Consider the following 20387-nt stretch of genomic DNA (forward strand, 5'->3'; position numbering starts at 1 on the left):
TCTCCCCCCCCCCCCCTCCCCCGCAACTTTCTTCCACAGAGAGGGAAAATGAGGGATGTTTGCAAAACGTGCTGGTTGTTTCTGCAGCGTTAGATAGTGATTAATAAAGAGGGAGGGCAGAGGAGGGGGGTTTGTTGGAGAAGGAATGTGTTTGCAGGAGGAGGAGGAGTGTAAGCTGTGATTGTGTAATTAAATAATTAAAAAAAAAAATACTTAAGTCTCATTTGGAGAGAGAGCTGGAACGGGGTCCGGAGGGTGTGACCGGTGGATTTTTCAACTTCCAAGTTTTGCGGGGGGCGGGCGGACGTACACGGCGGGAGCAAGTCAGTAGGGAGCGCGAGGGGTAGATTTATCGCCTGAATTTTCAGGAGATCATTTTTATTGCAGTGGGCGTCTGGAAAGCACTCTCTCACCACCGCTCGCAGAGGGCGGGCGCGCGGAGGGAGCGGGCAGAGGCCGCCGGAGGAGCCGCAGGCCGCGCCGCCGCGCGCTCCCGCCCCGGCGCGCTCCCGCCCGCATGGTCGCTGCCCTGCGAAGTTTCGCCTGCCATCACTCTCCGCGGTTTTCCTTCCCCGCTCCGGGCCGTAACCTTGAACTTTCGAGAGCGTGGTGACAATGCCGTAATAACCCACCGCCACCAACTTCTTAAAAAAAAAAAAAAAAGGCAAAAAAAAAAAATCCTCCCGCCCACCCCCCCCCTCCCCACCCCCCACCCCCCACCCCCCCTCGCTTGAGTCCTTCCCCCCTCATCTGCAAAACAACCACCAGCAGCAGCAGCAGCAGCAAAAGCAAGACTTCTGCGCCGCCGACTACAAGAGGGTTAAAAGTGTAGATTGGATTTCACCCCGGGAAATCTAGCACACGGAGTGAACTTGAATCTTTGGCTATTTAAGGAGGACTGGGGTTTGTTGTGAAGTTGTGGTGATCCAGGGCAGAGCCCCATCCTGATTGATTTCATCTTCCTTGAGTCTCAGATGACTTTAAAATGAATAGATGAAATTATTCCTTTTTGAGGCTTTTCTTAGGGGCTCTCCGGGCAGCGTGTTCTCAAACCGAAGTCATGATGTATTCTCCAATCTGTCTCACTCAGGTATAGATGCGTTTTTATTTGATTTATTTGCTAATGTATGCATTTATTTTCACGTGGGTTTTAATTTTATTTATATATATATGTGAGTTAATGAGTCATTGCTAGTAGTTGTAACGGGTTAAAGCACAGTTGTAACTGCTTGTCAGATCCAAACTCTTCTCGCAGAAGGGAACAGTAGAGAATAAACTGTACCAGGCCATTGTCTGGGGGAGATCCATTCAAGTGTCACCCGCAGACAAATACTGTTAATTGTTGGTGCATAAGAAGTCAAAGGTTAACAAAATGGAAATGAGCATAATTACGCTAAAAAGCAGGTTTGAGAAGTATTGATTTGATTGGGATCAAACGATTTACTCTCTTTTCAGCTCGCCAGTTTACGGCAGAGTCTGATGAAAGGAAAAGTGCTGGTTTCGACAAAAAATGAGCGCTCGCCGGTGCGAAGTAATCCCGTCTTATGCTTAATTAATAATACGCAGCCTGCCACCGGCGAGGGCGATGCGAGCGGGGATGACCACGCTGTGCAGTATTTTCTTGCTCGGTTATGCAAGGGCATGGCATTTCCCCCCTCCCAGCGAAACTGCAGTGCTGGCGGACGAGCCTGCATCCCCCTGAGCGAGGGGAAAGATCTGGCCGTTTTTTTGCAACCGCACTTGCAGCCGCTTTCCGAGCCTCGACGGCGGCTGTCAGCGGGACGGCGGGCGGGAGCAGGGCGCTGCCGGGGCCGGGGGGCAGCCCCGCGGGGGTCCCCGCCGCGGCTGAGTGCGGTTTTGGGGACCGCAGGGGTTCAGGGAGCCGGCTTGGGAAGTCCCCCGTGTGCCCCGGAGCGTCCTTGCCGGGCGCAGGTAGCGGGAAGCGAGCGCCGGCGCGCCGGAGCCTGGTCGGAGCGAACAGCCGGGCTGCGCAGCCAGGGGACAGTTTTCAGCAGCTTTTGTGAAAGCCCGTCTTAGGGGACGCGGTCCGGGCTGTTCAAGCGGGAGCTGCTTGCTTCCACGTTGGTGCAACGCAGAGCTGAGGAAGCAGAAAATGTGCGAAAGCAGCGTCTCCTGCATTACTGTTATTAAGCGGCCGGCGATGCACTTACAGTTGCACGGCGAATAAATAAATATGATTTAAGTTATTCCACAATTAGAAAGCATTGTAATTCAAAAGGACTGAAGTATTCATAAATTGTGAATGAAGATGGAAACAATGATAAGGCTTATTCAGTGATTGGATACAGTCCTGTAGCTTTTTGGCTGACACATTTTTTATTGTTTATATTTTGTTTGGCATCTAAGTGTGATTGACTTAGATATGGGTATTTTCAGCAAGTAAATGTGAGCTGCAGCGGAGCAAAGCTGGAAAAGAGTACTGTTGAGATACTTCTCTTCAAAAGCAAAATGAATGCTTGTAGGGAGCGTTTTGTGTAACGTGCTTACAGGTACACACAGAGAAATAATTACTTATGGTGGAATCTGCAATTAGTAAAATTAATTCTATGTGGGCTGTCCATCCTGTGAAATTATTGACAGGCAATAAGACCTCTGCACAGGAGTATAAACCTGAAAGCACAACTTAAGAAAGCGGTTTTTACATTGGAAACATGCAAATTTTCACTACCACCTCTATTACAGTGGGTAGTTAATTTTGTTGTTTCCTGCTCTAATGACATTTTTCCCCATATGTTTGCTTTTTGGACTCACAGATGTAATAGATTTCCTCATTCTTTACAAAAGTGCATTAAAATACCGCACTCAGGTGTATACAAAAACACAGCATTGTGCTTCTGCAGCCATAAATACAAGAAAGCGATTCCTGGCTTTTGTGCGTTGATAACTTCTCCATAACATTTTACAGTCATGCTGTATCATGTGCCATGGGGAGACAGTTCCCACTTAGTGATACACACATGGAACACAGTTGATGCAAATTTATTTTAGTTTGTAATCTTTCTCTACTTGGAATGATGAAGGTGTTTAAAAAAATCATCTTTCTTTTGCATAAATTAAAAATTAACACTAAACTGGCAATGAGAATATATACTTTGTTTTATTTATTTATTTAAAGCAGAAGATTGATTAATCTTATTTGGAGTTGCAACTGAGTTAAAGTAGTACTGCCAAAATTGTTCTTTCTGTCGTGTTCTCTGTCTCCAGGACTCTTGCAATGCACATTGACAGTGGTAGCATACACCCAGAAGAAAATATTTCAGTAAAAGTTCTAAACACAGAACACCTGTTTGGGCCGAGCTCCTTGTGAAAGCAGTAGTTCACTTTGTGCCGAGGCAGTGCTGAAGCACCTTTTAGAAACAAGTCTGAAATCCACAGTACAGCTTTAAGACAAACCATGCAATTTGAATGTCACCCATCACTCTTTCAATAAAAGTTCAGAGGGTGTAGAATAACTCCAAGGACGAAGATGACTTAACAGATGCATTTTAGTTTTTTGGGGGTCCTTTCCTCTCCTTCCCATATACCTTTCTGCCTATTTGGGAATGAGTGTAAACTGCATTTACCTCTCTTGCTGAGGCATGGTAGGATGCGGTTACCACATGCCTTTAAGTGCATGGTCTCTTGTGATATTTTTGCCGTGGTTTATTTTTATGTTATGGTGGTCCAGGAAACTCAGAACATGTTGTCATTTTCTTTTCCTCCTATAATATGTTGTTTCATTAGGAACAGAGAAAATCAACACAGGAAAATTGAGTACGTGAAATTAGTACGTCAAGTTTTCTGAATAAGATTTCTAGTTTTCTACCTGCTATATTTATTGTATGATTCTCAGTTCAAACTTGCATGAATTGATACAAAAGTTTATAAAAGTGGAAGGTAGGAGAAGGGCACTGCATTTCCCCCTCACCTTTTCAAAAAAGAAAACCTGGCCTATGTATCATCATTAGATGACTGGTATTTTTTCCTTTATTTACAAGCTACATAGGTATTATATAGTAGCTTCCATTTTAATTTAAATTGCCAGCGCACAGAGGTTCACCTGAGCCATTTGATGTAACATTTGAAAACCTTACCTCTATAAATCACTTTATTGCAAGAGCAACTGTGGCACATGGGTAAGTGCCATATATATATATATATAAAATATATAAATTCAGTATTGCCTGTGTGAATATTAAGGGGGAAAAAATCAAATCCTGTAGATGGGTTTTTAGGAGATTTAGTGGAGAACGTGTGTGATTAATTGCAAATCTCCATTTAGGATCATTTTTATGGGCACTTATTCTTGTCAAGTAATGTTTCATTTGAAAGGACTCCAGATGCACAGTGAATCTCTCAGACATATCCGATAATATTGCTTTAGAACAGGATGTTCTTTGGTGTATTCTCCTTCACACTCTTTGATATATATTTATATCTTTAAGACTAAATGATATTATGAAAGAAAAAGCTTGAATACAGTTTTAAAAAATTGGTGGGGTTTTTTCACTCTTTGAAAAAGAAACATTCAACCACTACAGACGAATTTAAAAAGTGGAATTTTTCTCTATAAAATTTTCATAGATGTAAAATGCTATAGGTTGTTATTAGTAATACTGTGTGTATTACCTATAGGCTTAGCTATTCCAAAATAGTTTGTGATGTTCTTCTTAAAAATGGAAACTAGGTGTGCGGTATTCTTGTAGCATAGAATATTTCCACATTAATTTTATTGCTATTTTAAGTTTCATATGCTGAAGTCTGTTTAGATGTAGGGGAAATCATTGTATTGGGGCAAAAACTCATTTGTCTTAGAGCTCTCCAGCCCCCTGCCTTCGCCACACCTTTAGCCCCAGCTATTAGAATTTTCAAAATCTGTAGTAAATCTGTTGTATTCAGTCTAGAATGAATTGTAAGGATTTAACATTGGCAGTATTTACACTTATGTTAATTTCTTTAAAAAACCTTACTTGAATACTTTGATTAAGATGACTTTTGTAGTAGAAAAAATGAACTTTCTTTAGTAGTTACAATTAAGGGGGGAAAAAGCATGGCATCAGGAAAGCATATGAAAATGGGGAAGTCTTATCATGGGCTGTGGTTACTGAGATCAGTATTGCCTTCCCACACAAAGAACAGATTGTGGTTTAACTCTTTCCATGGCCTAGTTTTATGTGCCAGTATAGTATCAGGATTGTTCAAATCTCTGCTGGAAACTACTAATCAGTTTAATTATTGCCTTTGTGGCTCTTTGTCAAGTATCATACTGTAATGCAATCATTTATGTCCTGAATTATCTTGCTGTATTGTCTTTCTCCTCTTTTTTTCTTTCTCTTTTTCCTTTTTTTTTTTTCCTGCCCCATTTTCTTTTTTTCTGTGAAGGTAACAGCACGGTCATAGGTGAACTGCTTGCAACTGTTCTGTTGTTCTCTGTTTGATTTGAGGATGGTTAGGGAAGAGAGGTAACCAGATCTAGCGTTGTTTTTTACCATTCAGGAAATTTTGGTATTTGTTTGAAATTTGAAGATGTAAATACTAAATTATTGACCTGAAGCTTCTACAATGGCAATGCGAACTCTGTATAATTGAGACCATCAGTTATACTTTCATCATTTTTACCTAATGGAGTTAATCAGCCTATTGATTAAACACAATTCATTCCTTGTCTGGCAACATAGTTAAAATATTAGTTTGCTACTTGTATTTTTGAATATAACTGTTACAAAGGGTTCAGTTTTAGTTTTATTGCACTGTGCCACTCTGTATGATGAGCAATCTGCATGGTATTTAGAACGACATATACCTGCACACAGAAAGAGATACTTCTCCTACGGTCTCCCTTCCGAACCAAAATACAGTCATGTTTGATAAGCAGATCATACTAAGATCACGCTGTTTTAAACAGTGGATTTTCTCAAGGAAAAGAAGTTTTTAGGAGAGGCCTATTTAGATGCTAACATGGATGTGTAGGATGGTACCTCAAGCAGACAAAATGAATTAATTTAATTGCTATAGGATGTACTTGTAGATGACAACTAAGCATTACCTCCTTAATGCAATCCGTATCGCTGCTAGGCAGAAGATAAGAACTTGCAGGTGAAGCCAGATGACAGAAAGGGATATTTTGGAACTGTAAATAAATTGCATGGATTTCACAAAAGCAGCATTTGACCAACGGTGTGCTTATAATGTCACTCTGCCACAGCACGCAGAAACACAAAGAATGCAAAGTTTGTGCCAAGTTGCCATTTTTCATTGTACACCTCAGATTGATTTTTAAGGGGTTTAGAATAATTGCCACACTCATGTGATCAGTTAACAAATTAACTTGACACTGTGGGGCTGCAAAACCCACAGTGGAGCTGCCGGAAACATAAATGTAATTTTTGTTCCCAACTTCATAAACTTTTATTTTACAGAGTTTGGGGGTGGTGGGAGGGAAGCCCAAAGAGCTGAAAGTACAGAAGCTTCTGTTCAGGATTTGTATACAACACGCTGTGTCTTTTGCCCACTTTCCCTTACTGTATACTGGTTTCTCTAGTTACCACCACTGGAATGGTGCTGTTTCAGTGCTGGAATGTTGGACGTTTGATAAGAAAATGGATCAAGTTTAATGGCGCATGCTCTTTGTGCCACCAGCAGTCTCTTGCTGAGAGCATGCTCCAAAAGCGGGAACTGTGTGGCATTACACTGAGCATGTATATGCTTTGTGTTTCTGTGCCACAGAGAAGAGAAATGAACTGTGGCATTCGCCTCAGCCTTCTGAACCTTTCTCCTCAGATTTTTTAAAACCGTATAGTGTCCTCTTTGTGCAATGGTACTTTTCTTGATATTAGCCGTTCACTCAGATATTTAAATGTTAGAAACAAAACATCTTGATGGTATCTCTTTTAACTGATGTTGTCTTTGCAGCGTTGCAGGATGAAGTGAGGGGAGGCATACAAAATAAAATCTTCACATGGTTCTTTCAAAGAGTGAAATATGGGGAAAATGCAATTCTCTATGCACTTTTTGTCTGCTGCCTGACAGCTGTAGTAATTGCATAAGAAGTGTAATGCAGAGATTTGTGTAAATTTTAAGTGTTTATTCTCTTCAACTTGGATTTCACTTTTAAGATTTTTCAGAAACCTTTATTGATACTGCTTTGATTATGAGAACTTACTGACTTTGAGTTTTCTTCTTCTCTTCCTTTTTATCTCTCCACTTTTTTCCACAGGATGAATTTCACCCGTTCATTGAGGCACTTCTTCCACATGTCCGTGCAATTGCCTATACTTGGTTCAACCTTCAGGCTCGAAAACGCAAGTACTTTAAAAAACATGAGAAACGAATGTCTAAGGATGAGGAAAGAGCAGTCAAGGATGAGCTACTTAGCGAAAAGCCTGAAATTAAACAGAAGTGGGCATCCAGGCTCCTGGCTAAGCTGCGCAAAGATATTCGCCAAGAGTTCCGGGAGGATTTCGTGCTCACGGTGACTGGGAAGAAGCACCCATGCTGTGTATTGTCCAATCCTGACCAGAAGGGTAAGATTAGGAGAATCGACTGCCTGCGACAGGCTGACAAAGTCTGGCGTCTGGATCTAGTCATGGTGATCCTGTTCAAAGGCATCCCCTTGGAAAGTACGGATGGAGAGCGGCTCATGAAATCCCCACATTGCACAAATCCAGCACTTTGCGTCCAGCCACATCACATAACAGTGTCAGTCAAGGAGCTTGATTTGTTTTTGGCATACTACGTGCAGGAGCAAGGTAGGAAGCAGATTGTCATGTTTCTATGTTAGTATGTCAAACTCAGATTCCAAGTAGCCCTTTTTCCCCTATGGGCTGGCTTCCAGTGAAACATTATTCTGTGGTCTATAGACGTAATGTGGGTACATATCCATATGTAAATCAGCATGTATACATACATACTTACATACACACACATTCCTACAGACCCATGTAAATGACATGTATGTCTGACATATGTGCCTTGTTCTCTTTCAAGAGAAAGTGGGACATACCAAGGCAGTACTTCAGTTCTACTGAAGTTGCTTTTTTCTTTTGGTCAAAAAGTGGCAATATATTCTGTAGTTTTTCCAGTTGTGACTTCAGAAAACATTCTTCTTGTTTTTCAAGTAGGTTTGTTTTTTTTTTAATTGCCCCAGTTCTGTTAGTAAAAGATGCAGTATGTGCAATTGCACAATCACAATAAATACTACAAATATTTTTTGTTGTCTTTGTAGTTATGAGTAATCAAGAATTCATCCTTAAACTGATGCACCTACTATCACTTTGAGGAGCAATTGTAGACTTTCTCACGTCTATAAAATAAAACATGAAAAAACTAGCACAGAAACATTGCTTTGTAAATACCAAATGTAGTCAGAATTATACCATACAGTACTTAACATTTCTAGCTCATCTTTCCTATCTGAGCTTTAAAACAGTGATACAAGTTGTAATATTTTGAAAGAACTTTTCCTGAAAAGTATATTTTTATAATCTTACTTGTATACTTGATTTTTATTTGGTAGATAATTGAGGTGTGGAAAATTGCAGGAACACTGTGGAGAAGCTTCTTAAACTTAGTTTTACAAAATGAAAATAAAAGCAGGGCTTCTGCTAATCATAGATAGGGGAAAAGCTGCCAGTCATAATGCATATTCAGATAACAATATTCATAGGCAGGTTCGCTGAAACTGTAAATGGCTGTAAGTAGGTAAAGTTTTTTTTCTCTGAGAGTAAGCCTCCTGAAATGCTTTTCCTCTGCGACGGGTCATTTTGGTTCTTTCTGGTGATTATACTGTCCTCTAGGCATCTTTGTATTGCTGACCGATTGGCGGTAATAAAGCATTTCTTTTTTAGCCGCAGATCTCAACTAGGGAAAGTTTGACCAGCCGCAGATGGTGGGCCATTTCACAACTTGGCCTGGTGGTAGGCAGAAATGGCCTGCAGAAGGGCAGATGGCAGGCTGTTATCTGACGCCTGATGCATAACTGTGGGATTTGACTGAAAACCAAATGGAGTGGATTTTGTTACTAACAAAAAAGTAAAATCGCACATGTCTTCATTTAACATGTACTCATTCTTTAAAAGAACAGATACACAACAACCTTTTTTGTTTTTAGTGAATTTGTCTTTTAGCATTTACTCATGCAAGAGGAGCACTGTGTTCATGTGAACATACATAGAGTTCAATTTTTTTGATTATTCATCATGAAAAAATATGGTTTAGAGTTTTGGTTTGTTTCCTGCTTGTATTTTTTGTATCTTTCTCTCCATAGCAGTAGACAACACTTAGATATTTTGCAGCGACTTTAAGTAGCTGCAGAGTCTTGATAAAACTGTTCCCCAGTAACACAGGAAGAAAGATTTCTTTGAGAGCATTAAACAAAATAACTTAATGATGAATTTGTACCTTTAAACTCCATTTGTGAAGAAAAATTCAAATGGTATTTTGAATGCATATATTCATTGCAAGACATAGCTTACTGATTAATTCTAATGGATATACCTGTCTCTAAAAGTCAAAACTACAAAGAGAGGCAAAACAACTTAAGTAGCTCTGGAGCCGAAGAAGCTGGGATCAGAGTCCTCTTACATACTGTTGACTAAAGTGGTTGGAAGCCAGTAACTTGAAGTGGGAGAAGGAATTGCAAGGCAGGGCTGATTTTATTGATTTTAATGGATTGAGAATATGAGTTCTCTTAAAACAATTGCCTAATCAGAAACAAGTAAGATAAGCATGCTGTAATATTATAACTTTCAAATTACATGATGCTATTTTGAAAATGTACTGGAGGATGAAGCTGGCTAATTTCTACGTACCAAATCACCCTTAGTAGAGTAGTAGAGTCTTTTGTTTATTGTAAACTGCATGTATTTTGTACCTGTCTTGCTGCTTCACAGTAAATCTTCTGTTAACATCTGTTGGCTCTCTTCTTAAAGAAGTCATATTAAGTTATCTTTTATGTTCTTTTTCTGTTTTGTTAAACTTTGATTCTCTGTCCTTATTGAAAGCAGGTTAATTGTGGCACTTTGTAATGCATTTGATTAAGAGCACCAGGCTTCGCAAAAGATAAGAATGAAGTCAACCAAAATGCTGCACTGTACGCATGCTGTTTTGCTTTTTATTTCTCTTTTAGAATATATAAACTGGACTAACAGAATCATGTAAAAACTAAGCGGAGACAAACAAATCCCTGAAGAAAATACGAAGAAGGAATTAGCACATAAAATGAATAAAGGGGCCAAGTAGTTTGTTTTTTTGTTGCTTTAAAAAAGAAGATTAGGGGAAAAAAGAGGAGGAAGGGTAGTTCGAGTGCCAGTGATGGTTGCCAGTGGCACCAGGATTGGCATCAGACCTTCTTTGTTTAGCTTAGGATGCCTGTGATTTGTTGGTTGGCATCCGCAATGCAGTGCAGAGTAATGTTACAATATATTGACAATTTCCAGTTCTAGAAGTGTCAATAATCCTTTCAGTTCTTAATAAAACCAGCTTCTACTTCCATGATTGCCTTGAAAGAAGAAATAAGGAACAACCTATGAAGTTCTGTCATTGACCAACTTCATCTGGTTCTACTTTTCGCTCATCTCCCTCAGAATTCAGCATCTCCCCCCCTTCTCTTTCTACTATCCTCTTGTGCTTTAGGATCTTAAAAAAAAAAAAAGAAAAAGAAAAAGGGTCTTGACATAGGTTGTAATGCTACTCCTTTGACTGAAATGGAGCAAGAAAATGGGAACTACACACTGTGATCAATGTTTAGCATCAAAATAATTCTTAATCATAACACAGTTCTGTGGGGTTCTGCTTGTTGATTGTCCCTCTGCCCTTCCCCCCCCTCCCCGAGTTTTGAAAAAGCCCGAACCTTGAAAATGTCATGTACGTTGTTTCTATTGAAAAAACTGCCTTTTTTTGGCCTTTTAAAATTCTTTTATTAGGTTTTCTTCCTGTCAGGCATTAGAGAGTGTCTATCATTTGGTATGAAACGGATCCCAGTCCATAAAATCATTTGATGGTATTTGATTCAGTGCAGTGCTTATGCTGCGTTCCCGTTGCTACAAGAACCGCCATTTTGTTTGTTGAGTGCCAGGAGAGTGGAAAAAAAAGGCAGACAATGTGCTTGATGCCAATAATGGTTGCCAGTGGCACCGAGGTTGGCATCAGACCCTCTTTGTCTAGTTGCTGAATGCCTTTGATTCGTTGGTTGGCATCCGCATTGCAGTGGGCACATTGGAAAGTTTTTGACAATCAGTGAATGAAAGCTGCAGTACTTGTTTGCTGCAACAGAACTCAGATAATATAAATCCCTTCTTCTGATAGATGTTTTACTTACTTTTACAATGGCTAATAAAAAAAATACTTAAAATTGCATTGCTGTTTTTTCTAAAGCATAAAATACCTACAGCAATGTGCCTCATCTGCAGAATCCCTAATCCCTGCATCATCTCTGCTGTTTTTTTGCAGCATAAATAAAATGCAAACTTGATGTTAGGTATTTCAGCACATACTGAATGAAGCAGAGCAGACCAAATGGTTTGGGAGTTTAAAGGACTGAAGCAATGATACATGTAAATGGTAAACATTTGTCAGTGTTTTTAATGCAGGTGGCTCTCAGAGTGCGTGTCTTCGATCAGTCCTTGTTACTGTTTACACTCTGCTTTGTCCATGTGTTAGAGCGATATAATTGGGGGAGCCCACATTCCCAGCTGTTAAGTTGAGGGAGAGGAGGGTCTTTTAAAGTATCCAAGAAGGAGGGCAGAAAATAGCTGCAGATGTCCTCAGTCTGACACTGTTCAGGCACTCTCGGTTTTTTTAACTTCGTCAACCATCAAGATGCCGCTGCAGTTCCAGCCACATGACACCGTTACCAGGAAATCTGCAAAAAGACTAAATCATTTTTGTTGGAAGTTTCCTAGATAGTTAGCATTAATATTGCTTTCCGGTTAACTGCTATTATCTCATTAATTAATAAGAAGGATTAGGAGCTCTACCCAAAGGGCTGCGCAGAAGGAAGCCTGGCCTGCGTGAGTCCCTGAGCCGCCAGGCTGCGTCCCGTCTCCTGGGGGGCGGGGGTGGGTGACGGCGGGCAGGGAGGAAGGAAAGGAGGAGAAGGCGAAGCGGGGGCGCGCCGGGGCGGCACGGGCAGGGCGGGCTGGGGCGCAGGACGGCTCCGCGGCGGCGGGGCGCGGGCCCGTTCCCCGCACGGCGCGGGTGCGGCGTACCGCACCGCACCGGCTCCAAGCCGTGTTTAGCCCAGCGTAACGCTGGCGGGCTGGCAGCCCTCACCCGAACGGGGATATCGCTGCTGCCCTTAAGGCAGCACGTATGCGCTGCCCTGCTGTTACAAACGCGTTTTCCTTCCGGGGGGAACTGTAATTCTTCTCCAAACGTTGATACGTCCGAATTGCTGGAGCGGGAGGGTGAACTCTAGGTGTACCGACGGCTCGACCCTTTTGTTAAGCTGCTTGAGTCTTGCGAGTTTATTTTTATAGGGAGCTCAAATGTTGAAGCGGCTCCGTGTAGTCATTTTCATGCTGTACTTTGGTTTTCATTTAGTAGGTACAGAAAATGGATGATGCAGTAATATCATAATAATGCTTTGCATATTTTAAAGTGATAAATACAGTTACGTGGGTTATTTTGCTGTGATAACATGATAACAAGAAATTCCACTTAAAATCGCAATCAAAACTACGTTTTAAGCCGTCTCCTTTCTATGTAAGTCGTATAATGGTCATACATCTAAGTGTCACACCACCCAGATGGATTTTGGCTGAGGGTTTGCATTTCTGGTGTGCACTGATGCTTCCACATACAATTAATAAAAAAATAATGAAGAATTAATCAATCCGTTGAATTGCTGATTGTTCCTACTTCCATTAACTTTAATGATTTGCCTACCTCTGAGCACTTCACCTGGCAACATACAGTAGAACATTTTACCTGTTTTGCAGAAGGATATGTCAAGGTACAGGGTGATTTGTTGGGGTTTACACAGCAAATTATTAGTTACACTGGGAACAACAGCAAATAGAGCTTATTATTGCCTGTACGTACAGGCATCTAGGTTCTCCAGGAGCTTGCTGCTTACACAGTGATGTGGCATGTTGATCCCTTCTGCTAAATCTCGATTTTGAATCAGAAGGCCAGTGCAGAAGCATGAGTTTATATTCTATCTGTCCTTGTATGACAAGAGCTTTTTGTAGTTTAAGCATCTGGTAGGGCATAATAAACCCTTTTAAAATTCTGAATTACTTTGAGCAATTCCAGTCTATTCAGGCATGCAGAAAATGTAATTTTAAAAAACTTTTAGTGTCAACTGAAAAAGACACTGTATTGATTTCTTTTCTAGTCTTCTAATGTAAAATTTTGGCTGACTACTTTGTTGAGTATCCCTATGGTGCTAAAAATTACAGGCAGGAAAGACGTTTGTCTTTAGGAGATGGAGGTTAATCCGGTGTATATACAGGTGTAATAACATTTTTCAACTGATGATTTGTTTATGAAGATGCAAGACATTAAAAGGTTTAAAAAGGTCACCCATCAATTTTCATTTTTCAGAATGTGTATGTGTGAGCTGACATTTGGACAGTAGGTCTGCAGAATTAAAAAAGTATATTTTTTTTTCTTTTTATTTTAGTTTCTCTCAGAACAGGGTTCTGGGTCACATGACAGGTTCATCAGAAAGAAAGGGAATTTTCTGTATTTCATTTTACTGTTGCAGTCAGGAATGAAATACATAAACATTTTAGAAGGAGCTTTTAGCTTCTGTTTTTTCTTACCTGGCACACCAAGGAGAGTAATTTTCACAGGGTTAAATGACATTAATTGTGTTTAAGACAGAAGAGGCTTATGGTTAAGTAAATTCTGTGCAACTAGTTTAAAATTTAGAGGTCAGTGTTAATTTATGAATGACATTTAGATTGACAGCAAAAAAGCTATAAAGTAAAGAAAAGAATAGAAAAGAAAACAGAAGATTCTTGCCTCACGGTAGTTTCAGACAGAAGAACAATACTGGGAACAAATAAATGCTTTTAAACTATAAATAAGGCCACTAATTCATAAAGGAAATACTTCAAATAACAGCAGAGATTTATGTTTTAAATTTCTTAATTTTCATGCATATTGAATTCATCGTAATTGTGAAAACTTCATTAAAATAATTAAACACTAAATACCACTGCACGTTAGGTTTTAAGGTTGATTGCATGAAATTGCTGTCAAACCTGCTTTTTTTTCCAGCTTTCCCTTCCCTGTTTTTCCTCTCTGCTGTTAGTATAGTAATGTAGACATCTTAAGGACTGGTGGCCCTCCGAACCACCGAACCACCACCAGAGCAGTGGACCACAGTACCAAGCACAGTAATTCAAGAGGCTTCCTAAAGCATTACATTCCGGTCTGAACAGCAAGGTGGTATATATTGCTTTGCTGTAATGAATTGAGTTCGGATGATCTCAAGATCAAGTAAAATGGCTATCGAATGAATAGGATTCCTCCTTCCATTGTGGGGTGGAGAAGAAATAAATCTCTTATCTGGAGACACTTTCTAGCTGCTAAGTGAATGTGAAAAAGGAAGAAGGTCTGTGTGATTAGCCAGTTTGTTTGACAGATGTCAAAGAAGATGTTACTTGTTTCATAGTGAGATTTCATGTTTTTATTCTGTCTCCTTTTTTTTTTTTTATTTTTGTTTTTTAAACTCTGGTGGAAATTCTAGAAGCAGTTGCTGAAAACCTGGCTCAGGGCAGTGAAGCCTGGATTAGAAGAGGTTTGAAAGGCTCAGAAGCTAGTAAAAGGGAAGTAAATCTTAAGATTATTAGCTTTGTCCAAGAGAAAAGAGAGTTGGTTTGGGTGTGTACATTGTACCGTCTGGGAGCAGTGAGTTGTGTGTGAAGCTGGGAACATTCTTCTAGCACAGCTGTTAATCTTTTCCCCCCACCTTTTTATTTACAGAAAGATTAATTTATTACACTCTCCCCCCTGCAAACTCTCCTTTCAGGGAGGTTCTTTCCTTTTCTGAAGTATATTGCACTTTTTGTATTTTAAATAAATATATTTCTTTAGCCTTTTCTTATGAACCTCATTATTGGTGTGTGACTTTTGTTCTAACTTTTTTTCCACAGTCGTTGGGAGATGGGCACATCAGACTTGGCTTTTGTGGGGGATTCTGTCTGAGGAGGGACTGATAGTCTCAAGTGTGTTTACCAGTAATAGTGTTTTGGAAGTTTTTAACCAGCTTGAGGACTGGAGCTTTTGCCTTCATGCCCCGTGACTCCTTTGTGCTACATCTTTCTTGCCCCCATGCCCCTCCTCAAGACAAAAAGGTGACTTAAATTACAGAGATGTTGAAGGCATTTTAACATTGCTTTCTTCCTAACCACATAGGGTGTTTGGGACCTTTTAAACTGTGTTTTTCACCTAAGAAATAGAATTAAAATAAGGAGAAGTTGCTGATACAGTAATGGAGAAAGTGTGCAAAAGCTTAGCTGAAGCACATTCAACCATTACGTGTTCGTTTCCCTGGGAGAAACTTCGCACTTTGTAACAGTAACTGCCTGTCTCCAGAGTGGAAGGGAAACTTTTCTGTTTTCCAGTGTCCTTCCATAAAGGCACCTTCACTAAAGGCATCTCTACGGCTTTAATGGACTTTTAATTATTTCCCCCCTGGAAAAATACACATGGAAATTGAACAAAACGGTTCCCCTTTTCTTCCTTAGAGAGTGAACACGAACACCAAACACAAAAATGAACAGTTAGTGAACCCTGTGTGAGAAACTCAGTGTGTCCATTGAGAAACTAGAAAAAAAGGACAAGTTTTCTGATACGTTTTGATGCAAATGCTGTGCACAAGTAAGTATATTCTGTATTATTTGCAGTTATTTGACAATTGAGAATTTTAAACATTTAGGTCTTGAACATATTGTTTATATGTTTCAAGTTATATTAACCTGAATTACTATACATATTTTCATAAAGGATGAATTTAAACAAGTGAGAGATCTGTATGAACTATTTATCTTAAATCTAGTATCATATTTTAATTTTTAGTCAGTTATCTTGCTGTATCTTTCAGAAGCTATCTTTTGCGAAGATGTCATAGGATTCATACATTTTTCTTTAAAATAGAAGCAATGAAATGTGCACACATAAGAATCCAGTAATTACAAACTCCATGTCTTTATAAATTAAATATAATTAAAATATTAACGGAGTATGTATTTTTTGCTTGTGAGTTGCATTGGCCTAAAATGCCAAGCCTTTTTTCCACCTTTTTTGATAAAGCGACTAACAAGGAAATGCTGGATTTGCGTAGAAGATTATTACGGAAGTGCCTTGTGGCTGAGAGATAGTGAGTATATTTACTGCAGCATCAGCTTTCCATTGCATGATTAATACCATTGAAAATGATGCCAGACATCTTGAAAGGATGACTGCGCTCCAGTGTCCCTGATTTAAAAGTATGAAAACATCTCCTAGTCAAGACAACTTGTATTTTATTATTCTGACATCTGCAGTTTCTGGACGGATTACCTTAAATTTGTTATGCTGTGTTAAAAGACGTGTTTTACGAGGCTGGCCTCAGCTCCTGGCCTCAGTGTCAAGAACCCTGCTATGTGATGCAACATGTCTTGTTAGGTTTAATTGACCAAAGCCGATTTGTTAAAACAATTCATTTGTGCTGTAACTCATGCCCAGGCCACGTTGCTACCTGAATCTCTTGACCTTGACTTGTCTGGGTCATGAAATGGCTGTGAGCAGCTTGACCTCTCCATCGTTCAGCAGCCATGCCACTTCCTCTGGTTCTTTGTGGTAAGATCTGACAAGATCTCAGCCCCAAATTTATACCCCAGTGGGTTTCATGGTGTCCCTCTGGAGCGGCCGTGTACTCCCTTGCATGTGCTCCTGGTGTCACCACCTTTTGTCTGCTGACAGCGATGGGGACAAATTGACGTTTCATAGTGGAAGTGGTGGGAGATTTCTAGGGGCTGGAGGGAATCTTGATCCTCTTTCAGGCTGCAGTGCATTTATCTTCTGTTAGGGTGTGTGGGTTTGCTAAGTTTATCAAGGGCAAAACCCGTCAGGCTTAGATGGTCCCATTTCACTGTGAGCGTTGTTTGGGTGAGATATGCTGGGAAGAAGGTTCTGTTTTAAAAATGTTTTGTGATTAAATGTAATGTGTATGCACACCACTTCGATTTTTAGGAAACAAGACTGATCAAAATAATTTCTTGACAAGAAATGGAGGAGAATGTCATGTCAGTATTGTAAGTGGCTATTTGATTTCTTCAGTACTAAACCATCATTTTCTTTAAGAATCAGATTGTACTCAAGAGCAACCGCAGTCCCTAAAGCAAAGGACTTCACATACCATGCTTGATGCAGTACTTAAACATGTTGAAAGGGGAGAAAGAACAGTCTTTGTCTTTTGCCTTTTTTTTTTTTTTTTGGTTTTTTTTTTGATTTGTGAAACACTTTGTTTCTAGGGGAACCGGCTTGTCCTTAAGAATTACTCTCAGGGGCTAGGAGGTGGGGGGTTGGGAGTCATTGGCCCCATATCCCAACAGACTGCCTACAATCAGTGTCCCTGACGCTAATGTTGGCTTCTTGAGATAGGCTTTGTGCTTCCTGTAATTACCTACAATTTGATTGTTAGGACAGTTTAGTTTTTTGAGGTGGGTATTATGTCTAATCATCTGCTGCCTTGTGCTGTGGTTTTAGGAAATCAGTGCCTTTTGAAATCAGTGACTGGATCTGTTCAAAAACCAATGGCATGATACAGCCTTGCTGTGTGAAGGAAGCTCATATGCTGGTACTAGTACCATTATTAAACAAATAAATCTGTAATCCAGTCGTCATCAGATAACTGGTATGTTCTTAATTTAAGACCTTAGCCTGAGAACTTTGCTCACCTGAGTAGATTTGTTCAATCAGATTGACCTCACTTAAAACATTTTCTTTCACAGCACTATGTGCTGACTTTTGCAGCATATGACCAGGTTTATGTTTCCGCAGGCCACCTGTTTTCCCTGTTGACTCATCGATTGTTTTTTGAAAAAGAAAAAAATAATCAGGTTGTATGTGTACATGCAGCATTCTCATGCACTTGCAAATGACCAAACCTTTTCTTTCAGCGTGAAACTCCACAATCTAGGTGTGATTTTTAATTGCGGTTATGTAGTTCCTCTGAAGGAAGAGGGTGGGGATGCTGACGCAAGGAGCTTGAACGCTTATCACTGTGATGACAGTGTAAAGTATGACTCAGTGTTTAGATGCAAGGACCTCAAAATCCTTATCCCGGTCCCCAGCACTGCCATGGCTCCCCAGGTGACTGCAGGCAGGTTGCCTCTGGTCCCAGGGGGAAGAGGCAGAGCACCGCTTGTTTGAGCACTATCTCAGCGAGGCAGAAATACCGAGATACACACTGGCTGAAGAGTTATAGCCATAGCCCTTCCTGTATTTCACTGCAAGTAAAACCCATGCACCGGTGCCCAGCCCTCAAGTGGGCTCTGCGTTGTGAAGAAATGTCTTAGCGGGTTTTCTCATGCCCGGACAAAAGCAACTTGCCTAAGCAGGGAGGGCTGGCACAAAGCGTTCTTCCGCTGCAAGCCCTGCGGTGGTACTGCTCCGTGGGAGAGGGCCTTGGCAAGGAACACGGCTGTGGCCTCAGCCCGCCATGGGAGACCTGGTCTGTGGTTGGGGGGCTCCTGGGGTCACCTATGCTGCAGTCTGCAGGAGCTGTGGGCAGGGCCGGCCCACAGCATGGGGCAGGCTGCGCTGCGGCCAGGGAGCCCACGGAGTTTTCTTGCCCCAGGGCAGTGAGGGGGAAAAATGCTTGAGACAGAAAGGGGAAAGAAACCATCATCATGGGCAGTTTATGTAAGTGCAGCCAGCTGGGCTGCCACAGGGGAGGCACCTGCAGTGCCTGCAGGGGTGGCCTTCGATGTCAGTGTGGTTCCCCATCCCTCTCCCCACTCTGAGCCTAGGTTTTCAGGTCAAGTGGGCTGGTAGCTCAGACCAGAGCACACCAGCATGGGAGGAAGATGGACGGTCAGGAGTGTGGGATGGTGTGTGAAGTGAAACCCAAGCTCATGTAACCGTGCTTGTTTCTGGAGTACGCGGGTCACCCTGTTTCATCTCCCAGACTTGGGCAGGTTTGTTTTGTGAGGCAGCTGAGGGGGGGACGGTGGTCTGTAACGGCTTAGTCCAGAGTCTTGGCTTGAAGGGCCTGCCTTTGCCTGAAGCCCCTGCTGATTGTACCGAAACTCTCCTAAATACGTAATCAGTAACTTGTGCATTTTGGACACAGCGTGCCATCTGCTTTTGCTCCTGAAGTCATTGCTTTTTTCATTCCTTCCTTTATGATGATATTTCAGGGTTGGTGGTGAGCCAGCTGTACCATCAACACCTACAGAATTACTGTGTCTACTTCTCAGGGTGGGAAGTGACGTGAATTTATAAAAATGAAAAGGAGTCTGTCCGTGCACTTTCCCCAGGTGATGCTGAAATAGAGCAGTTTACAGCTAACCAAGGGTTAACATCAAAAGTTATTCTATTGTTTATCTTCCAGTTAAAGAATAACCAGCTTGTGCAGAAAGGAGAATTGGAAAATTGATTGGGCTGTCTTGATTCAGACACATAATTTAAACTATATCAAGTTCTGAGTTTACCATGTATGCATTCGTAGGTGAGTTCACTGCCTGTAGTTCAGTCATCTAGAAAGGTTTATGTTGTACGAGTCATGGACTTCGGTTTTATTAAACCTGAGGGAATTTTTTTTTTTAAAGCTCCATGTAATTACTTTAACTGGCTTAATTGTTGCCTTCTTTTTTTCTTTTTAAGTTAAGGAAACAGGTATCATGTCGTTACATAGAGCGTAGGAATTTTTTCTGCATTTTAACTATAGTGAGGAGTGCTGGTACATTTTAAAACGTGCCTAATCTTGCATTGTCATACACTAATGCAGTGTGTATATGTAGACCTCCCTGTGCTTTCACATATTTTTTTCACTATATTGCTGCTATAACTCAAATATTCTGGGACAAGAATTATAGTTGCCCTGTAATGATTTCTGTTCTATTTACAGCCTCCAAATAAAGGAAAAGCTGCTTATAGTAAAATGAGGATCACTGGTCTTTCAGTAATTAAATAGACTTGTTATACTGCATTAATCCTTTTTGGAACATTTGGAATGACTTCTTAGCACTCACAAACACAGCATTAGGGCCAGCAATTAATCTGTTGTTTGTCCTCCAACATTTGTGTGATGTAAAGCATGTGCATTCAAAGATGTGTTTCAGGTTTAGGACTAGGATCATTGCAGAGTCAAATAATTATATTGATCATTCAGTGGTGTGAACAAAGGTCTAGAATGAAGTTGCAACAATCGTTAGAAGGACTCACACACC

General features: G+C 40.8%; 1 protein-coding gene across 10 annotated transcripts in view; it reads left to right on the plus strand.

The window, feature by feature from the left end:
- NFIB (nuclear factor I B) overlaps positions 1-20387 on the plus strand; it is a 270815-nt gene that overhangs the window by 94766 nt on the left and 155662 nt on the right. For 7 of the 10 annotated variants that reach the window (XM_037372722.1, XM_037372713.1, XM_037372714.1 and 4 more), the window contains exon 2: positions 7217-7748. In XM_037372722.1, the coding sequence (XP_037228619.1) occupies positions 7217-7748 (532 nt within the window). Of the gene's footprint in view, positions 1-748; positions 1091-7216; positions 7749-20387 lie in introns of those variants that run through there. The other 3 variants (XM_037372715.1, XM_037372716.1, XM_037372720.1) reach the window with 2 other exon arrangements.

The sequence above is a fragment of the Falco rusticolus genome, chromosome Z (genome assembly GCF_015220075.1).
Source record: "Falco rusticolus isolate bFalRus1 chromosome Z, bFalRus1.pri, whole genome shotgun sequence".
In the NCBI taxonomy this organism is placed as follows: domain Eukaryota; kingdom Metazoa; phylum Chordata; class Aves; order Falconiformes; family Falconidae; genus Falco; species Falco rusticolus.